The 20666-nt window shown below is 42.8% G+C and overlaps 1 protein-coding gene across 3 annotated transcripts; it reads right to left on the bottom strand.

Annotated features, from left to right (window-relative positions):
• Nucleotides 1–7436: 7436 nt before the first annotated feature.
• On the bottom strand, nt 7437–20325 carry SAMD13 (sterile alpha motif domain containing 13). 3 transcript variants are annotated; one of them, XR_012624137.1, is made up of 5 exons: nt 19389–20036; nt 18675–18759; nt 14742–14853; nt 8549–8970; nt 7437–7523 (listed from the first exon to the last, which is right to left on the bottom strand). XR_012624137.1 is itself a non-coding variant. In XM_074832381.1 (4 exons), the coding sequence occupies exons 2-4, from the start codon at nt 18725–18727 to the stop codon at nt 8827–8829; spliced, it is 309 nt and encodes a 102-aa protein (XP_074688482.1). In that variant the 5' UTR covers nt 18728–18759; nt 20191–20325; the 3' UTR covers nt 7781–8826. The 3 variants fall into 3 exon arrangements, 2 of the variants coding, with proteins under 2 accessions (XP_074688482.1, XP_074688481.1); XM_074832381.1 differs by lacking the exons at nt 7437–7523; nt 19389–20036 and adding an exon at nt 20191–20325 and having other exon boundaries at nt 7781–8970; XM_074832380.1 differs by lacking the exon at nt 7437–7523 and having other exon boundaries at nt 7781–8970.
• Nucleotides 20326–20666: the final 341 nt, after the last annotated feature.

The raw sequence follows: 20666 nt of genomic DNA, 5'->3' as shown, positions 1-20666 counted from the left end.
AATGCATATCTTTCTTTAGTTACCCTGGGTGATAGCTTTGAACATAGAGATAAAACTATACAGCCAAAACTCTCATCTCACAAACTGATGCCCCCTCCCTGGAAGTGTTCAAGGCCAGGTTGGACGGGGCTTTGAGCAACCTGCCCTAGTGGAAGGTGTCCCTGCCCATGGCAGGGGGGTTGGAACTAGGTGATCTTTAAGGTCCCTTCCAACACAAACCATTCTGTGATTCTATGATTCTGTGATTTGCAGCAGAAATCCTGGTCAACTCTGACAGCTTCTAGCCACTGCTCTCATTTCTCCGAGCATCATTTTCACAGACTCCATGTGACAGAGTGCAAATCCAATGGAAAGTGCCCAAAGGTACTTCTGAAAACTGCAATTCAGTTGCCTTTGTGCCTTCTCAATTGGCAGACCTGCAGCGTTCCTCTGGGTACAATCTTTAAATTCATAGGCACTGCAAACGAGGAACATGTCCTGCACCGTGTGACATTTTGAGGTGCTTTGCAAGACAGGAACTTGCCTTGGTGAGCAGGACATAACAGATGTGAAGAGAAGACACTGTTCACAAGCCTGAGATATCTCCTGAAAAACAACAGGACAAATGACACCACAGAGTGAAGCTGTCCCAGATACGCTGTCCTCTGGTCACTAGCCAATTCTCAAAGTTTTATATACAACACTTTTAGCTTTTGCCAGGGACATTCTTTCTTACCTTGTTAGATTGTGTTGTACTGTACCTGTGGGCTTACATCTTACTATTTCTGCTATTTTTAGGTGCTTGTAATTTATTAAGGTATCTTTTAAGGGCAAATAAAGAGCAACATCAAAAAACAAACTAGTATTTGACTATTTATCAAATAACAAACAATTTACTACTTATACATAAATGCAAACATTGTAAGTAAGAGAAATGTTTTAGTTCAGCCAATTTTACCTCAAAAAAGTGACCAGTCTTGTTCCAAATGACAGTTCACTACCAATAGATGGAAAAACAGATGAAAAAGGATCTTACTGAACATTTCAGCATTTACCTCTTTCTAAACAAGGCAGATCTTCACAACCCACTTCTTTTCTACCTTATGAGAAATTTATTGCATTAGGCAGAAGGTTTCCTTTGTTACTATTTGTGCTTCGTTTGTGGGCTTGTAAGGTAGTAGTGGACTAACCTTCATGGCAGAATGAGGACACAAAGCAGCAAGAAGTTTTTTATTTAGACTTTCCTGTGGCAACAAGCACACATGTCACTCATGCAATGTGATTTCTATAAGCCTCCACAGACATGCAGACATTCAGCAAGTCTTTAAAGGCATCTCAGCACAGCTCCATCCAGCACTGCAAACCTGAGTCACTTATGTGGGCAGATTGATTCTAAAGAAAGTACTTTGGCAATCGGAAGAAGCCCAAATTTTCTATATGGCAGTTAGATTCAGATAACAATGGCATAACTCATTCTTGAAAATGGGACTTAGCCAGACTTACTTGGGCCTGAAACCTGATCAAATTCCCATTGGCTTCATTAGATTCAGTCTCCACAATGGACTTGCATTATTTTAATTGAGATTTTTTTTTCAGTTCCTGTCCTGAGAAGCTATTCAAGTTGCTTACTGTGTTTTATTCAGAGGCAGCTGTGATGCTTTGCTGATGAAATCACACTTGATGAAAATGAGCAGCAGCTAGCAGATCAAAAAATTCCCATTTAAAATACATCTTCTTGCTGATAACATGAACCTTGCTGGTCCTGGGCTATATTCCAGTAGTTTAGAGGGTCTGGAGCCTTCTACCAAGAAAGAGCGTATTTCAAGTACACAAAAATCTTATTATCATTTTAGCATCCAATTCTTTCACATCCTGTTTCTGTTCAATTCTGATAGCTGCCCAGGACAGTTGAACCACAATCCTCCTCAGCTGCTGATCATGCTCCACACGCAACCAATGCCACATAGATAAAATGCACTAGCTAAATTCATTAGCCAATATCTAAAACTGAGATGAAATGTCACCATCAGGGTCAGTACAAGTGATCTGTCTTCACTGGCTGTATTATTCTATATATATTCAGGCTACCTGCTTTCCAACACACATTTAAACCTCTTGGTTTTTAACTATTACAGCTACTTTTTTTTTCTTCTTTAAAGTTGTCTTTTTCTTTTTTTTGAATCTTGTTTTTATCAGGAGTACAGGATTCTGCTTCTAAGCTGAACTGAGCTGACTTAAAGTGACCAAAAAACCCCTTTCTGGCTAGAAATCTCAATATAAATACTTTTTAAGTTAGAATCCCCCTATTTGTGTACATACAACAGCCAACCATCTTCTTCCTGGAAAGGGCACAGCTGTATCTAGAAAGAAAACCCATCAAATGTTCTCCAGTTATAAGATCAAAAATGTCAGCTCACATCTCAGCTATAATTAGGATATAAACTGTTTTCTGATTCTGAGATTGAACCTTACTATTCATAGCAGGCTGAGAAAGAAATGACACACACACATACCTGGGGGTATGCACACACACCTGGTCCCATAAGTATACATATATGTATACTTAATATGTATACATAAAAAATACATAAGGGGCATTTACTATATCAGCTGGTGTATGACTGATCTATGGCAATCAAATAAGAAACAACATGAGCTGGGGTTAGTTGTTACATAGTTTTATTACCGATTTGCAAAGTTTCAGCTTTGAAGCCTGCCATGTTGTTTTCAAGATCCATCCCAAATTACACACCAGGACAGCAATTCACCTCTGCCAGGCTCACAAAAAAACAAGCAGTGGAAAGAACAAGGAAAGGGGCACATACCCTACTGCTGCCTGCCAGAGAGAGCTGGAGGAGTACTTCACCAACCTGGGGGGCAGAAGCAAAGGTAATCATTCAGTCCTGTTAGCTGACCATAGCAGGTCGTGTATCCCTGCACGTAAATGCTTGCCTGCGTGGACAGACATTTGTAGCCCAGGCCCTGATAGATGGAGGTGCAAGAGGGGACCCAGCTGGAATGGGAACATAAGGTAACAGAGGCAAGAGAGACTAGAAAATAAGCAGGGAAGATGGGGGGAGAGGGAAGAGGAAGGAGAGAGAAATACAGTGATAGTAAAAAATATAAGACAAATCAAAGAAGGGAGACAACAGAAAATTAAAAAAAAAAAAAAAAGCAGTGAGGACAAGTATCTTTCCTATCTGACTACTTCAGAGCTGAAAACAAAGACCCAAACCAAACAACATTGGAGGGTCTCAAAACTAGAAAAATAAGGGGGTAGAGAAACCTTTGGTGCAGTGGGAAACATAACCGCAGAAACCAGAGGGGGCAGAAGCCCCCCTCAGTACTCATTAAAATCTACAGCTGAATGCAAAAGACAAGAGCTCAAGTTTTAATGCCCTTGTACTCCTGCAATGTTTCCAAGTCTTCTAGATTACACATATTTCCAGGTAGAGAAGCGCAGGCAAACTGGCTTGTGGTATTTATACAGAAGGGAGGAGGGAGTAGAAGAGTATCCTTGTGAAACAGGGTTGCTACACCCAAGGCACACACCCACTTCCAGACTTCTCCCTAGGTTTGGTCCCCAGCTGGGAAACAAACTCTGCTACAAGTTCCTCACTCTTCACTTCCTTCCTCCTGATGCAATCCACCAGCCCGTGACAAAGCAATGTTACTCTTGAATCAGAGGTGGGTGCAAATGGTGAGCCTTCCCTCCCTTTTTTGATACAATTTATCAGCTACAAAGTCAGGGGCATCCTCAACATAGCAAGTACTGCCGAGTGCTTATAGAGGGGCAGCTGGATTATAGCAATCATCTGAAAGGGGGAAAATAACATCTTGAGATGAGTGCAAGCCTGCCCGTGCCAAAACATTTGTTGTTGCCTTATCAGCAGATCAGCTGATGATACAGCAGTTATAACTGCTGGCTGTTCCTTTAACAAAGATGCTCACGAGTGCAGCATATAAATAAAACAGTGGTCTCCAGTACTCACCAGCAGCTTGCTGCAGCAATGAAACTCTCACATGGAGACCAAGGGCCACTTACAGTCTTCATGGTGCTCCTCCTGGGCTCTCCAGGTGTCTGAGGTTACAGCAGCATTCCCCAAATTTACAGTGTCTACCAGCTAATGTTATTCTGGGAGTAAATGGAATACACATCTGGGATCCAAAGGAACATCACTAAATCAAACAATTCCCTAATTACAGGGGCTAAGCAAAAAAGAATTTAATGACCATGTTGCATTATCATATTACAAAGAACACAGCCTTTCCCACCAGGAATGAAAGCTACTTATTAAATCAGTCTGCCCATTATTCCAATGGAGCCCGCCCTCGCAGGCTGCCAGGGGGCTAATGACAGCCACTGCCCTCTGCAGCTCTCCCGGAGGAAGCTGCTGTCAAAACTGAGCAACGCAGAGGCCAAGGTGTATGGAGGCCTTTGGTGTGATGGAATGGGACGTTGATGGGCTCTCCTGGCTGACATCCCCAAGCACCAAGTCCTCTCATTCTGTTAGATGAAGCAGAAGCCAATCCATTGCCTGTGTAAATTGTCCCTGAGGTGAAGGTGAGAGTAGAGCAGACCCTTCCCTCTATCACTCCATTTGTCCTGCTGCCTACTGAGCCACTGACAGTTACACTGTTCACATGCATATTTACAGTCAATTAATTTCCCACATGTCTTCTGGGCTAAAACCATTCCTAGAAGGGAAGGAACTGCTGTTTTGACTTGGAAGTAAAGAACTAGAAAGGAGACAAAGTGAGATAATGTTTTTCTGGTCCTGCTCAGACTCAGCCTTCAAATTTTAGACAATATTGCCATTAAAAAAAAAAAAAAAAAAAGAGAAATAAATTTGTAGCTTCCCCCAGACTCACAGAAAGTAAGAGCCTCTGCTTTTCAAATAACTGTGATTGTAACTTAAGTGTGACAGTGGAAAGAGGAGTGTTGAAGATAACAGACCAATTAAACGCTGATTTTTAAAAAGAGGAAGAGGTAAAGGACTTAGAATTTGAACATGTTGAAAAAAGCCTAGAAAAGATAGAAGACTTAATTTAGCAAGTAATCACGGACAGCAAGGGCTGAACGTGACATTTTGTCTGGGCCATTTCTAGCCAGGAGTGATGCATGGGTGGCTACTCCCTTTGCTACAGCTGCCGAGTCTTTTCTATAATTATAAGAGCAAAGAATTTTCTACAAATTGATACAGAGCAGCCCATTAGAGCAAACTGTTTTAAAAGGAACAATAACAGACAGGGATGGGAGATATCACCAAGCAGACAGAACAATTTTCACTGGGTTGAGAAAGCGACCTTTGTGGACAGGCACAGCCACAGCCTGCATAATTGGCTATAGTTGCCTTATATGTGCTTTGTGTGTGGTACTTGGCACTATATTTGGATGCAAAGAGAACATGCTATGCATTGTGTATCTACAGCTTGAGAGGAGAGCAAACATCAGAGCTGATGAACAATACCAATATATATTTCACAACCATTACACCAAAAAAGGCATGCTGTAATGCTTTCAAACCATTTTTGAAAGTTCTGTGAAAGATTCTGATAGATGTGCTGTATTATGAAAAGGGTAAGAGGATGGACAGGGAATAGGAGGACCTTGGCTGCAGCACATCTCTCCATTCTTGTGCTGACCAGCAGCAGGGCAGGGGAGCTGACTGCTGCTTTGGTCCTTAAAGATGCCCCTAGGAGAAGGAGGCCACTCCATAAATTGCTGGTTCAGTGTGAAAGCAAGGAGACCTGCAGCACTGAGACCACTGTCACTCCCATACCCAGCTGAGTAGTCAGATACCTGGCAGCTTAACCACAGCCCAAAGCCCAGGGAGGGCTTTTAAGGAAGAGGGACTCTCCTAGCTGCGGGCATGTTATAAAAGAGATTCCTGCATAGCTCTGCAAATCTCAGAACTGCAGTGTTGACATGGTATCCAGTAATGCCCATCAGTCGCTTCCTCATCTCAACAGCAGCTGTGTTTTCTGCAAGAGGAGTGGTAGCTAAAAATAATCTGGCTTTGACTTCCTCTTTCAAACCCTTCAGTCTCTTTTAAAAAGATTTTTTGCTCCCAGAAACAGCAAGGAGAATGTAACAGACAAAACCAGAACAGTCACCTGCACAAAGAGCACAGCAGCATTAGAAAGCTCAGAGAACAGTAGGTAACTACAATAAAGATCAGGGACAGTAAAAAAAACCTGTTACAGTTCTGAGCAGCATCCTTCAAATTCCCTTTCACACTTGCAGTGAGATTTCTGTTAGGCCTCTATTTGTATGAGCCAGTTAGCGATGCTGATCAAAAGGGGAATACAACTTGGATGTTTCTGAATTCAATTCATTTGCTCATTAAAACATATTAAAAGAAAGAACAGTGCTCAGTAATCACTGTGCACTCATGGCTGCACAGTGGAGATTTTTACTCCCTCATGGAATAAATACGTTTTACTTTTAACTGTGTCATCCATAGATCTACAAAATGTGTCAGTCCCACACCAAACATGCAAATGGAGAAAACCAGAATATTCAATTCATCCTTCAGTAACATAGCACTATGTATTCTCCTCCAACAACGATTCTACAAATACAGGGCTGGTAGGCATCTCCAGACTGCAACATGCAGCTGCTTCACATAATCCTTTTCATAAACCTACCTAATTCTATATTAAATATTTAGGAGTTTCATGTATAATTTTTCAATTGCAGCCTGTAATTAGTCTGATACAGACTGTACGTGAAAATTCGCCAAGGCAGGGACGATGGTCTCTATTTGAATCTCTTCTTCCAGAAGATCCCTACTCCCATTAGGTATCTCTGGACACTACAAACTATAAATAAAATCATAAGTGGAATTCAGGCTGTGACTTACAAACCTGCTGCTAACAGACCAATACCTGAAGTGAGCACAATACAAGGGACAGAAAGAGAAATGGTGAATACATCCGTGTCTCCAACCATGCGTCTCAAATTCTAAATAAATGTACAATATAAAGGTTAGAAAGTATACAAAAAACATGCTGCTGTATATAGGTTATGTATTATGCCATATACTGTGAGCTTTACCTACAGCATAGCTATTAACGTGGTTTTATCCCTTCTTAAATCTCAACACCAGAAACCATAAGCAACTCTCCTAGCTCTGAAGCATCAACAGTCACCTCACACCTGGGCAAGTCAGAAGTGAAGGCAGGGCCACCACCTAGGCAGGAGATTACAGGAGCTTCTCCTTCCTCTCCCTGAATCCTGTCCCCACATGGCAGAAAGCACCACTCTCTCTTACCTTCTCCCTTCTCAGCTGCACCCCCTCACCATTTCCTCCCACACCATTTCCACTTTCACCACACTCTCCCGCTGATTTCCTACTTCCTGGTTCCTTTGCTCAGCCTCACTGATGTAACCCCACATTCCAATTTCAGGGGTCATCTCTGAGCCAAAGAAGATGGTGAGCCCAGACAGTGCTTAGCACCATCCGTGGCTACCTCCCAGGCGTTCTGGGGTAAATCTCCGTGTGTACCAGGGCCAGCACAGCATCTCTGCACCACCAGCTCTAGAAAGGGGTAAGAGAAGCACAGACGTTACTGGTGAATTGGGACCAGGGCTTCTCCCTTCAGCAGTATATAACACTAGATAAGAAGCAGCAAAAATAATGAAATCTTTAAATAGCTTGGTAAGTGGTTTTAAAAGTAATCACAAGAACATAGAATATTAAGTAGGTTTTGGTACCTTTTTAATGGGAAAATGAAGAAAAACGGGAGCTCCAATATACCACAACAAAGAAACAGAGGAAGTAAAAGATCTGTAAAGTAAACTGAATCCAAACATAAGCAATGCTTTATTGGGATATAGCAAGCAACCTATCAAATAGGGAACTGGTACAAACAGATCAAACAAGACTCTCTTTTAACAGAGATGTATGGTGACGAGACAGCTTCTTTCAGTTTTTAAAATAAGTATTCAAACCGTTAAGTAAAGCATTAAAAAAAAAAAAATCAACCATTACAACACCAATGACAGACAATATTAAAAATGGGCAGAATTTTACTTTTTACAAATTTCTGCATAATGTTAGAAAACAAGTTATCATAAATTAAAAAAGGAATAAAAGGAAGCTTTTTTTTGTTTTGCAAAGCAACATGAACTTTTAAAAACCAACTGTACTTTACATAGAACTACTATTAAAAACAGGTGAAAACAAGCTGAAAATTTAAAGGGACAGCAAAAAATACACAATCCAGTTTCACCTGTCAGCAACACCTTCTGCTATCGAAGGGGTTATGTTAGTTGTATGTACAGCTTTAAACATTGCAGCATACCACAAGTAAACCTTAATAAGGTCAAAATAGGACCCTCTGCAAAAAAGGGTGAGTTGGCAAGCGTCAGACCCATCCTAAAATTATAAGTAGTAATAATTTTAGTAGGTCTTTAGTGTAAACCAAAACCTACTTTAACTGGTTTCTATCTCCCAAAGATGCATGTAAACTTTATCGGCAGGGGAGGGGGGGTTGGGGGCTGTTTGGTATTTTAATTCATGAAATCAAGAACATGTCTAGCTCAAAAATGAGAATGACATACCTCCCTTTTGTTCTGGATACAGTGATGTAGCTATCTCAACATGCTCATTGACACTTCCTAAAAGAGAAAATCATTATGTACTATCTAAAAAATACACACTACCTCTCTCAGTTCAGACTCAGTACATAGTATATTGCCAACTCTATCCAATAGGATATATATCGTAATTTGGTTTAAATTCTTAATAGATATATTCTCTCTTTACAAAGTTCCATCACATGAAACCAAATTGCTTATTTATTGTTTGAGGCACAACATGACCCCAATTAGACAATTCGCTATAAAGAGTTGTTCTTTAGATGTTGTGTCTGTAGAGGTTTTACGTGATATTCATAGATTTTCAGCGCAGGCCCCAGTTTTAATGAAAGTCCAGTCAGTACATCATTTCTTGTCATCAACAGTAATGATTTGCCATCAATTTCCTATAAGAAGAATTAAAGAATTGATAAAGACAAATGTACAAATCTAACAGATGAGAACAGTCATGCAACACATGGAAGACTCCTACAGAGGATCAATGAAAAAAGAAATAGTAGCCTTTATTTTCCTGAAGCTATGTTTATAGCTGCTGAATTCTGCTGTCTGCTTTCCAGTTCTCATCTGTGCTAAGGCATAAATACTACTTAGTCAAGCACAAAACCCAAACGAGCATAATTTCAAAATTCCCTCCTTGTAAATCTGTTTCAAATTAATAGGTACATGTGCAGATTGTCTAATTATCAGCCATTAAGGGAAGGATACTCTTAAGAAAAAGGCTTATGAAGTGCATTTCAGAAGAATTACCATTGACAGCAATATGCAAGTTTGGACTAGTCGGTATCTGCTAATAATTTCAGGTGCCTTCTTTAAAAGGCCAACCTTCCCATGTGGCCGGGGTGGGAGGCAGGCAAGACTCCTGAAATCAGAAATTTTAGATGGGCCTAACTGTGGAGCTCAACACTCTGAGGGAATTTCTCTTCCTTCATTTACAACAGAAGAGGCTAAAAGCAGCAACTTCCCAGCTTAGGTCTCAACAACCCCTACTTGTTCATGCTTAAAATTCCCACTTCTAAATCACACATATGTGGGGGTTTGTTTCCTCTCTTTGAGTCTCCTTGGCTTTCTGACCTATTTAGATTAGAAATCCTGTAGGATTGGGGGTTTCTTCCACCTCAAAACCTTGTTGTATGTTTAAAAACTATCTACAAATGATTTTTCAAAGGTCAAAATGGAAGAGAAAGAATCCACCTCTCTCAGCTCCCATCTGTTTTAGACATGGTACCATCCTTTTCTTTACACACTCCTACACTTCAATCACACTGCACTACTCAGGAAACAGGAGCTACAGCTACACAACAATGCATTGACTGGTGTCTCGCAACACAGCCAGACCTCCCAAGGTTGTCATAGCCCAAAGTAGTATATAGTCTTATGGCATTCTCCTGCACTGGACTTCACTCTACTGTTCCATTCTTTTTCACTTTTAATTAAAAAAACCACTATTAAATGTTGAATTTGTTATCAGTAGCCAACAACCAGTTCAAATGCTTGCGTATATTATTGTTGTCCATGATAATATATTGCCAAAAGTTTGTATTTTATAAATATTATAAACATCACACATCAATTTATCCCACTGCAGCATCTTCCTTAGAAATATTAAACGTTGTCTTGGAAATGTCAGAGATCCCATCCTTGGTTACAACTCAAGGTGAAAAGAGGAGCTTATATAAGAGTTCAGCACGAATTTGTCCAGACCGACCTCTCTTATGATTTGATAGTTTATAAATACAAAATACATGGACAAACCACTACATAGTCAAAGCTCAGCTGAAAGTGGAATTTCTTTAAAATCTCTCTGAGAGATATGACTGCTAATCTCTCTGAGGAACGCAATGTAACAGTATTTCTAAAAGAAAAAAGTTTCTAATAACTTTTTACCCAATTATAGCAGGAGCCTCTTTCCAATTACTGTTGAGAATGTTAATGGTTAAAACCAGTTTCTATCCTCTCTTTTCCATTCGTCACAATTCTTTCTGTGGGAATTTTGACACCAGTGAGTATTTTGCTCATTGCTATGACCGATCTGAAGTTGCCTTTTCTGCTGCTTTCAACGATGCTATGGAGGAAGAACAGCCTCCAGCTTGGCAGGATCCAAATGAAGTAAGTCCAGTACCTGGAACAGGAGAAACTCCAAGAATAGGAAAAAAATCATCTATTCCTTTCCCTTCTTCTTCCATGGGGTTCCCATGAATTCTAGAAATGTTGATAACTACTAAGGCTTTCACTGAACTAGAAACTGATTCTCTAAACATATTGGGGTAGAAATTAGTGATTACATATTCAGAATTCAAGTGTTTTATATCTCTGTGTGTACTGTAAGCTTTACCTCTTCCACTTCTTTTTAGTTTTCCACTTAAACCTGCTTCTGTAGGTTTGTCATAGTCATTCCGGTTTTTGCACCAGGTAAGATTTTGTATGCTTTGGTGACTTCTCAGAATTTCTTCTCTGCTACTTCTCTATTTTCTGGATTTTTTTCAGGATGCCACTTCAATGCCACCTTTTGGTATGCCTTTTTAATGTCATCTGCAGAGGCACCCCTCTGCACAACTAGAGCTAACAGTAATTCCCCACTGTGCCAGGATGACCTCAGCAGCAATAGCTATTGTCTTCAGCAAATAACCAGAGGACCAGTTAAGCTTCAAGTCCTCCCAGAACTTTTTCTGCTCTTTCTCCAAGTGACTGCAAACTGCAAGGTTTTACAGTACAGCTAACACAAAAGCACAGCAGCCAGCATGCTCACACGCTCCTCCACACCATGGCTCTGCTAGAAAGCAGCAGTGGACACAAGCTAGCATCAAACCCCAGTTTCCCTTCTGGTAAGGCACTGCACTGAGGCCAGCAAACTAGCATTGGGTTACTTGGGCTTGTCTGGCTATCACAAGACCAATGGTTAAGAAGCCACATGGGCAGTAATGAAGGTCAGGCATAGCACTAGCATGTCTTGAGACATGGCAAACAGCTTCAGCCTTTGAGTGAGCAACAGCCCCCTGTGCTCCCAGGGCTCCTAGAGAAAGCTCAGCCACGTACTGGCAGGCAGCAGTTCTTTAAAGGTGTTCACACCCTCATCCTCCATCTGGTCTGCCTCTCTCTTTAGTTATCCTGTGCCCCCAGCTCCTTGGCTTGTCTGATTTGCTTGTTGTTGTTACATTTTTCTGTTACTGGGCAACATCTTTCAGTTGAATCTGTTTTCATCAGTGAGCTCTTTTGACTTGCTGACATGAGTGGAAGTTCAAGAAGGAATAATGTATAATCATCATACAATCATCACTTCTTACCAGCACTTAAAATACACTTTTAATAAAACATTCTGTAGTCCTTAAATGTCTTCTCATTTTCCTTAAAATGTTGTAATAAAAATTCAGGTCTTAAAAATTCTTTGAGTCACTTGCTTTGGGTGAGTCCAGATGTATGCAGATTCATCAAAAGAAAGCGTGGACTCAGTTACTGTTGTGTAAAAGCTGAATGTAATAATAGATCTCACGATTACATTCTGAGCTATTGATGTTTCGTAAGCAAACCATAGTGCTACCCCTACTGAAGCAGTTCAGTGGAAAACAATTTCCCCATGTTGTAGGTGAAACAGAATACTTTACCATTATCAACCTCATTCCCTTTCCAGTACATATTCAGGGCAGTAGCAGATCAAATAAATTTAGGTTTCTGTGGCCCCAGGCAAGCTGCAGTACAAATGGTAAAGAGATAGCCAGAGCTTCAGCTGCATGCTTGGTGACTCAATAGACAGAGGATGGCTAAGGGTTCAAAGCAAACCTGACCGCACTGCCATACCTGGAAGGCCTGGGAGATCTTGATAACAAATACCATAACTACACAGAGTTAAAGTTAGTGGCTAGTAAACACTGTAGAGGAAACAGAACACCACCACTGGTAAGAGGTTAGGGACAGGGTTGTTCCTGGGGCTGTTCCTGCTGCAGGCAGGGAATGGGCTGGCAGAGCTGGCAGGGAGAACCAGGCACTTGCTGCTCCATTGCTAAGGGAATGGAGAGGGAAGGAAGTGGCAATGACTTCTGCTGTGAGTGTCCGTCCCACATCCCCTGGCCGCATCCTGGTGGCAGCTGTCAGCCTCCCTGTCCAAGGCTTTGGCATAAAGTGAAGTTGGCAGTGGAATCACAGCCACATTTCTGCCCATGGCTATCCTAGCAAAGCCCTGGCAACACACTGCCAAAAAGCAGCTTACTTCAGCTATCCTCCTGAAGCCACTTGCCCTCACTGCAGAATACTAATAAAACCTTTACACTCTACTTCTATGCTGCTTTCCATCAGGCTGTTGCAAATTGCTTTGCCAAAACTCATGAGTTAGCCTCACCTTTCTGCTGCAAGATCAGTAGTAATTACTGCAGTATTACTGACAAGCCAGCTGAGGTGCCGAGAGGTTAAGATATTTGATGAAAGTCAGAGATATCTGTCAGTATAAGGAAAAAACCCCAGAGGCTCCAATCACTTTGCCTGTGTGTTTTTTCAAGCCACATTTCCAGGGTTGTTGAGGAGACATGGATGCTGGTATTAAGGACTAGATACACTTAAACAGGGGTTTTTGCATGTTTACCTGTCTTCAAATTCTGAAAAATTAGTAGCAGCTGCAGAAAGAGCCTCTCTCTGCACTCTGCCAGAGAATTACCCGACACTAGGCTTTTCACCCCCAAGTACAAAGAGCTAAATTTAGATACTCTGTTATACTCATCACTTACAATCAGATGGGATTTCACTGTCCAGGTGCTGAAGGTCAGCAAGGTTAACCTGACCAACAGTAACGTTATTTCATGTTAGATGTACAGTTTCCCTGCAAAGCTGCCAATAACTTGCACTACCCCAGTGCCTTGGAAGGTCCAATCACCTATTTTGATAACTAAATACAAGTGTTGGTAATTAATTTCCTGGTAGTTGGCACGCAAACCTATACACTCACCGGGGAAGGTGCTGAACTGACAACCTGGATATGTAACTTCATAGAATCACAAAATGGTTTGGGTTGGAAGGGACCTTAAAGATCACCTAGTTCCAACCCCCCTGCCACGGGCAGGGACACCTTCCACTAGACCAGGTTGCTCGAGGCCCCGTCCAAGCTGGCCTTGAACACTGCCAGGGAGGGGGCAGCCACAGCTTCTCTGGGCAACCTGTGTCGGTGTCTCACCACCCTCACAGGGAAGAATTTCTTCCTTATATTTAATCTAAATCTACCCTCTTTCAGTTTAAAACTGTTACCCCTCATCCTATCCCAACACTCCCTGATAAAGAGCCCCTCCCCATCTTTCCTGTAGGCCCCCTTTAAGTACTGGAAGGCCTCTCTAAGGTCTCCCCAGAGCCTTCTCTTCTCCAGGCTGAACAACCCCAACTCTCTCAGTCTGTCCTCATAAGGCAGGTGGTCCAGGCCCCTGATCATCTTCGTGAACCTAAGTTCCTTTTCTGTGGAACAGGTGGGCTGTAGGCCAAGTAAGCCAGCTTCCCTATCCTGCCCCACTAACACACCTTACCAGTGTGCTGACAGGTGTTACAAGGGGCATATGTCTGTTAAGCTCTTTGCTGATCAAATCTACCAAAAGAAGCTGTGCATCAGCAGTTACAAGGCCCAGAAATGAAGACCCAACCTCTTTCTCAGACTGAGTCCTACAAACATGCTGCTCCTGTGCATAAAAAGATTCTTCCCCTTTATTGCCAACTTTTCTTTCCCTGTTCACTTGCACTGCCAAGTTCAATGCAACACAGCAGCCCCTTTTTCATCCTAGGTCTTCAAAAGCAACTTGCTTCTTAGGAGCCCTGGATTTTACAAATACTCATGAGAGTATTTGCACAATACACTAAGGAAGAAGGGAATTACCATTCACATTTTAAATAACAAGACAGTGAAACTGAGTGGGTTGTATAGGAAGACTGAGTCCAAGCCAGAAAATTTGTTTAGATTCCTCACCTTTCAGAGGAGTTTTAAACAAACTCCCACCCATTATCCACACCTTGTTGAACAGTATTATTACTCAAAGATCATAGTCCCATGGATTTTCACCCAATAACACACTCAGATCCCCACATTGATGTGTGATTTTCACTCCCATTTAACAGTATATAAGCAGGTCCATGGCAAAAAATGTGCAATGTGAGAAACTGGTGGCAGTCAAAAGGTGTTTCCTAACAGATTTACCTGTTCTTGAAAAGCATTGGCTTGTTCTTCAAATCCAGCTGTTCTGAAATAATTCACAACATCGATAACAGCCCAGTCAGCAGGATCCGGAGGTCTCCCGTTCTCTACTGAACTGCAAAGTGCAAATCCAGACAAGTAATCACTAAATGTGTGCAGAGCATCTGCTGCTTCTTTGTGCACACCCCATGTACATCCCCTCCTTCCTCGTTCCTCCAGGAAAAGTATCCTTTGACACACCTCCTCCCACCCTGATAGTCACTCCTGTCCTCTTCCATTTCAAAGACCTGATGCTGAGGACAACTGAGGTACCTCTCCCTTCAGAAAAGAAGAAAGTATATGGATCTTCACATCAGCCAAAGATAGCATCAGGATCTTTTCCTGCAAGTGTGCTGCCTTTGCAGTTGGACAACAAAGACTACCATGACTGAGGTACCAAATTCCTGTCTTTCAAGCCTGCAGCTTGTTTTCAGCTACCAGGTACTTATAAAGAATTGCAGTATGTGGATTATTCTTTTCCCAGATGAGCCTGTGCTTCCTTGTAACATGGATAGAAACTACTGGAAACCATCTTTACTTGTAAAACAAAAAAAAAAAAAAAAAAAGAGAGGCACCAATGATTGCACTAATTGCTCAATATAAAAAATTTCCCAAAATTGCTTTTGGACTCATCTTTGGACAAATCTATGGACTTTTTAAATACCTAGGAGCCTGAGAAAACATCTGTTAAACACAATCAGAACAAATCCCTTCTGTGATTGACTGACCTCAGGCAATTGCTTTCCACAGTAGCAAAACCAACCAATCATTCATATTACTATGTTTATCCTGCATTTCCTATCCTCAGCCTGCCATCACCCTATCTCAGATAACCTTTGTGTATTGGCAAATTCTTGGTAGAAAAGACACACAGTGAGCTTGATTGCCCTTCCTATAGCAATGTAGGAGGACGAAGAGCAAGACATCAAGAACTTCTTTAACATGTCTCTCCAACTAGAAGTCCTAAAGTTCATGTCAGATGTTTTCCACTGTTCTGCATGCTTAACCATAATGCTAATGAAGAAATACCAAAAATGTACAGATCAGGGCAGATGTCAGAATCCTGTCCATTTCAGGTCCTAAAGCTTAGAGGCAGGACTTTGATTTTCAATGGTACCAGCTGGAAAAGGAACACAGATAATTTTTCCTTCTCCCCTAACTCTTGGAATGTACCTGTCAACATGTCAACAAAATTCTGGCCCTAGGGACTCACACTGCAACCTCAGTATCACACTGCATGCTGCATTTGGCCTTCTAAAAGCAGGTTTTTTCACTTACCACATGGAATATACACATATCTTGGAGCAATGAGCAAAGGGCCAGAGTTTCTTACTTTTGCTCATCAAGTAATGAATCACTTCACTGATTGTGATTACACAGAAAGGCAACACTCAGCAAAACTGAAAATGAGACTATCTGGCCTTATCAGAGCTGCACTGTTTTGTTTTTTTTTTTTTTAAATCAAAGAATGCCTTTCAATTAAGATTTTTGGTGTTGTGCACATTGTGAGGCTTAAGAAGTAAAATGTGAGAAGTGCCACACAAAGCCTACACGTTTGTAAAATCAGCATTTGAAGAATTATATTTAAATCTCCATTTTCCCTAAGATGTAAACTATCACTTTAAATGACTCATCTTCTACTTAAAATAAACAAACAAAACCCCAACTCAGTATATTAAAAAAACCCCAACATAATAAATCCTATAAGACATTTAAGTCTTCCTAAACAGCAAATAAAAGATTCAATCTATAAAAATACCTCCAAACTGTATTTTGCTTACTTCCCAAAACACTTTAATTTCAAGCTAAATATGGTCCCAAACCCTTGCTCCCACAATTTTGTATTTCAGCCCAGGTGCGTTAGTTCTTCATGTACCTCTTCTTTTGCCACTAGGGAACTACAGCTTGGTCCAGCCCCATTCCAGCTTCAACTGCAGTGACTTCAGGGGCTGTACCTTAGTCATTAACTAATCACAGGAAATAACTGCAAGATCTTGCCTCAAGGAGTAGCATCATGCTGGACCTCAAGTGGAGCCGATTTCCACAGCTACAGCTGCAGAAGACTCAAAGGCATGTGGCAGACTGTTGGAGGCTACCTGGATTTTAACCCATCTACTCACACAGATGCTCATTTGGCTTCTAGACTTCAACAGTCTCCTCCTTGCCCTGCTGTTGCACAGGGCTCTATTCTTTAGACAAGAAAAGGGAATATATAACAGCCATGGCTTAGCCATACACCACCAGTTCATGCCAGACATCCCGGATGCTGTAAAATCTTAAGCGGACTGGCATTTTAGGCTTTGTAACGAGATACTAGATGCACTGATAATGAATAAAGATTAGGTTTGTCTGCTTTCCACCACTGTCCCTGTGCCTTTATTGCCATCATGTGGCAGAAGCAGCAAGGCCTGAAAGGATATAGCTGTGAACAGATTTTATCCAAGCTATTTATAACCACTTCAAGAAAGTGCTAAATACTTCTTTTGTAGATATGTGCACATCCATACTGTATACACTCATTTAGAAACCACAGCTCCTGATCAGTTTAATGACAATCCCCACCAGTTTTAAAAAGCCACCTTCAAAATGAGTAGTTGAGCCTTTATCACCTAAGCCTCAGCAGAAAATGATTAAATGTAAACTGTCCTTGCTTTGACTGCTTCCTTTCTCCTCCCACCACAGAGTCCTCACTGTAGAAGCAAGACTGCCAGCTGAAGGTGGCTTCTGAGGGACATACATAATATAATCTATTCATAGTCACTGAATAGGAAAATGCATTTTATGTTGGTGTGGTGTAACCAATGTCTCAAGCAAAGGGGGACCCTGCTGATTTTAATGGCTGCCATCAGATCTTTTGATGCTGTGTCATAATCAGGTATTTTATCATCATCCTGAAGTGACTGTTGTTATTATTATTTATATTACCCTAGTGCCAGGAAGCCTAAGCATTGTCAACTTTTCTTGGAAGGCTTATGGAAAACACATCTGAAGGAGAAAAATGAGGGGCAGCTTTGCAGAAGTGTTACAGTTTGAGAGAGAGAGAGAACGAAGACTAAGAACTCTCTCTAGTACCTTTCTTTGTGTTTTGGCTTTTTTTTTTAACATATCTATATATGTATATATCTATCCCAGCACAGCTTAAAAAGCAGCAAGGCTCCTTTTCTCCACTTCTCAGATCGTAACTTCAGATTGCTAGTCCTAATCTAAGAATTGCTGACCTTTGAGGATACAGAAATGCCTCCAAAATCATTTCTATCCCTCAGCCTGCAGTCTACCACACTAAAGAAAATTGTGGAGCAGTGCACACCATGTCTCTGTCTTATTCCCACCCTAGGTCTGAAGCAAAAGCCCAGCAGTTTAGGGCTTCTCCAGCAAACAAACGATCTGTTCCAGAGGAGAACTGACACCAAAGACATATGCTGCTGCTGCTACTACTTCTCAGCTTTAGATGGCCGGGCAGTCAGCAGAGAAAGGCTCTGAATGAGACAGAGAGGAGACTTCCACACAGGACACCTCACTCCATCAGGCACCAGTTCTGCAAAAGCCACTAGCAGGCAGGTGAGCAGAGGTAGAGTATTGGTTACAGTGCTACCGCTTGCTTTAGTCTCTGGTTGAGAGAAGAAATCAATGGAGAAAGGTATACCGCTAACTTAAGTTACTAGCTTCTACATCTCTCCGTTGCTATACAGTCCTCCCACATACCACTTTTAATCAATTCAGTGCCCGAGACTCTTCTATATCGAAGTTGAAATACAGTAAAAGTAATTGAGAACAGGGAAGGTTTGAAATGAGCAAAGATGGAGGTGCCCACCATTGCCAACCGCATTAAGTCAAAGGAAAACTACAATCAAAATCCATGTGCTGTTTACATAAACTGAACACTATGGATTCACTTACTTTTTGACATCCAGAGAGCCATTTTCCTTGTTTTCCATGTCAACAGTTAGCATGGGGAGGATAGAGGTTTCTTTTACTTCAGCAACTGATCAACAGGGGGGAAAAAAGCTGGTTTAATTATTGGTAGTATGAAAAGAGCAACATAATGTAACAGAAAGAAGCATTCTACAGGGACACAACCATGTTTCCATCTGAGAGCAAAGGTGCTGTCAAAGAGTGCTTTCCTCAGAAGCTTGGCAAAGCTGATAATACCTAATGAACTAGGAAAAGTTGACCTGTGCTTCAAACACAAGAAACTGTTTATGCCTGAAAAACAAGGAAGGTAATGTTACATCTGATCCTTTTTGAAACTCATAAAATTTTGATCCAACTCTACATTCATGCACATAGAGAGTGACCTGCGATACCTAGCTAGATTTCAAGAGAGCTTCAGTCATCCTGCTATACACAGGATCCAAACAGACCTATGATCTTATCCCTAGTGGGGTTTTGAAATCCATGGCCTTGTTTTACAAATGGGGAATCTGGGATACAGATGAGCACAAAGTGACTTATGCCCATCTCACACACAAAGCTGGTAAGCAGAGTTACTAATTGAGCGCCAAACTCCCAAGGCCTAAATCTGCATCTTATCCATGAGACCATCCTTCCTGCACTAGCACAGCTTCTTCTATAGGTATGGCATACTGAACTCTGAAAAGGAAAGGAGCATACGAAGGACATGGGAGAAAATCCAGTTTGTTTCCCTCCTTGCAGCATGATGGAGTACTTTCACCACACAGCGTTTTCCACCACTCCACCGAACATGCAGAAATGACCGGAGCCTTTTCTTTCTGTTCTCAAGTAAGCCATTTCTATTTCAGAGAGCACCAAAGAACTGACCAAGGACTCGGGATGTTCTTGCTGTAGCATTAATGGATGCCAGTGAAATGTCACAGAGCTCTGGAAGTACAGAATAGGGAAATCACGCTCTTCAGCTAAAACTTTGCAAAAACAGAGGATAGTAATTAATACTGCTGTTAAAAAAAAGAAAGAAAAAAAGAAGAAAAAAGGACCCTTTATTATACAGCTAGCAGCATGTAAAGCACCAAGAAAGCAGTATCAAACTAATCAAAAAGATGCTTCTTCCTGCACCGCTGACCACGTAACTCAACGCATTCCCTCAAATCACTTCTTGGTTCACCTGAGGTGACTGCAAAACGCCAACCGCACCAGCCCGTCTGTGGAAGGTCCCCTCGCCCCGGCCGCGCAGGACCCGGCGGCCGCCCCGGGCTCGGGGCAGGGCACCGTCCGCGGAGCCCACGGCCTCGCGCAGCCACCCGGGCGCCGGGGGGCTCCCGGGGCTCCCCTTCCCCGCGGCGGGCGAGGAGACGGCTCCGCCGGGACTGTGTGACACGCGTTCACCATTTTACAAGCATCTCCGAAACCGTTCGCCAGGCAGCACTGCACCACATTGTCATTTTTTGGCCGGGGGGGGGGGGGGGGGGGGGGGGGGAAGTAAGACAGAAAAACCTACCTACGAGCAACTAAACCAAAGCATTGCTACAGGCTGCTCCGGAGCGGCGGAGCCCCCGGCTCCCGCCCCCCCCGCCGGCAGCGGGGCGCTCTGAGGCGGCTCAGTTTGACACCGGGCAGCAGCCCCGCCTGGCTCCCGGCCCGCGTGACGCGGCCGCCACACACGGCCCGCACCAACCGCCGCCCGCGTCATGGCGGCCGTTTTAAAGGCGCAGCGCTGCGCCGCCCCCCCCCCCGCCGCCGCTCTGTCAGGGGGCCCGCGGGGTCCCCCCGCCTGCCGCCCCGCAGCACCCCCCTGCCTCGCAAGCGCCCGCGCCGCGGAGGCTCGGGAGGGCGCCCCGGGAGGTTTGTCGGGCGGGGGATGGAGGCGGGGGAGCAGGGACCGACGCCCGCGGGCAGAGTTTACCTGCGGGGGAGCCGCGGGCAGGGCGGCGGCAGCGCCGGTACCCGAGGGCTGCCGGCACGGGCGGCCGCGGC

The sequence above is a fragment of the Strix aluco genome, chromosome 8 (assembly GCF_031877795.1).
Source record: "Strix aluco isolate bStrAlu1 chromosome 8, bStrAlu1.hap1, whole genome shotgun sequence".
NCBI classification, from domain to species: Eukaryota; Metazoa; Chordata; class Aves; order Strigiformes; family Strigidae; genus Strix; species Strix aluco.
Note: the sequence above shows the minus strand (reverse complement) of the source record. Positions and strands in the feature narration are given on the sequence as shown.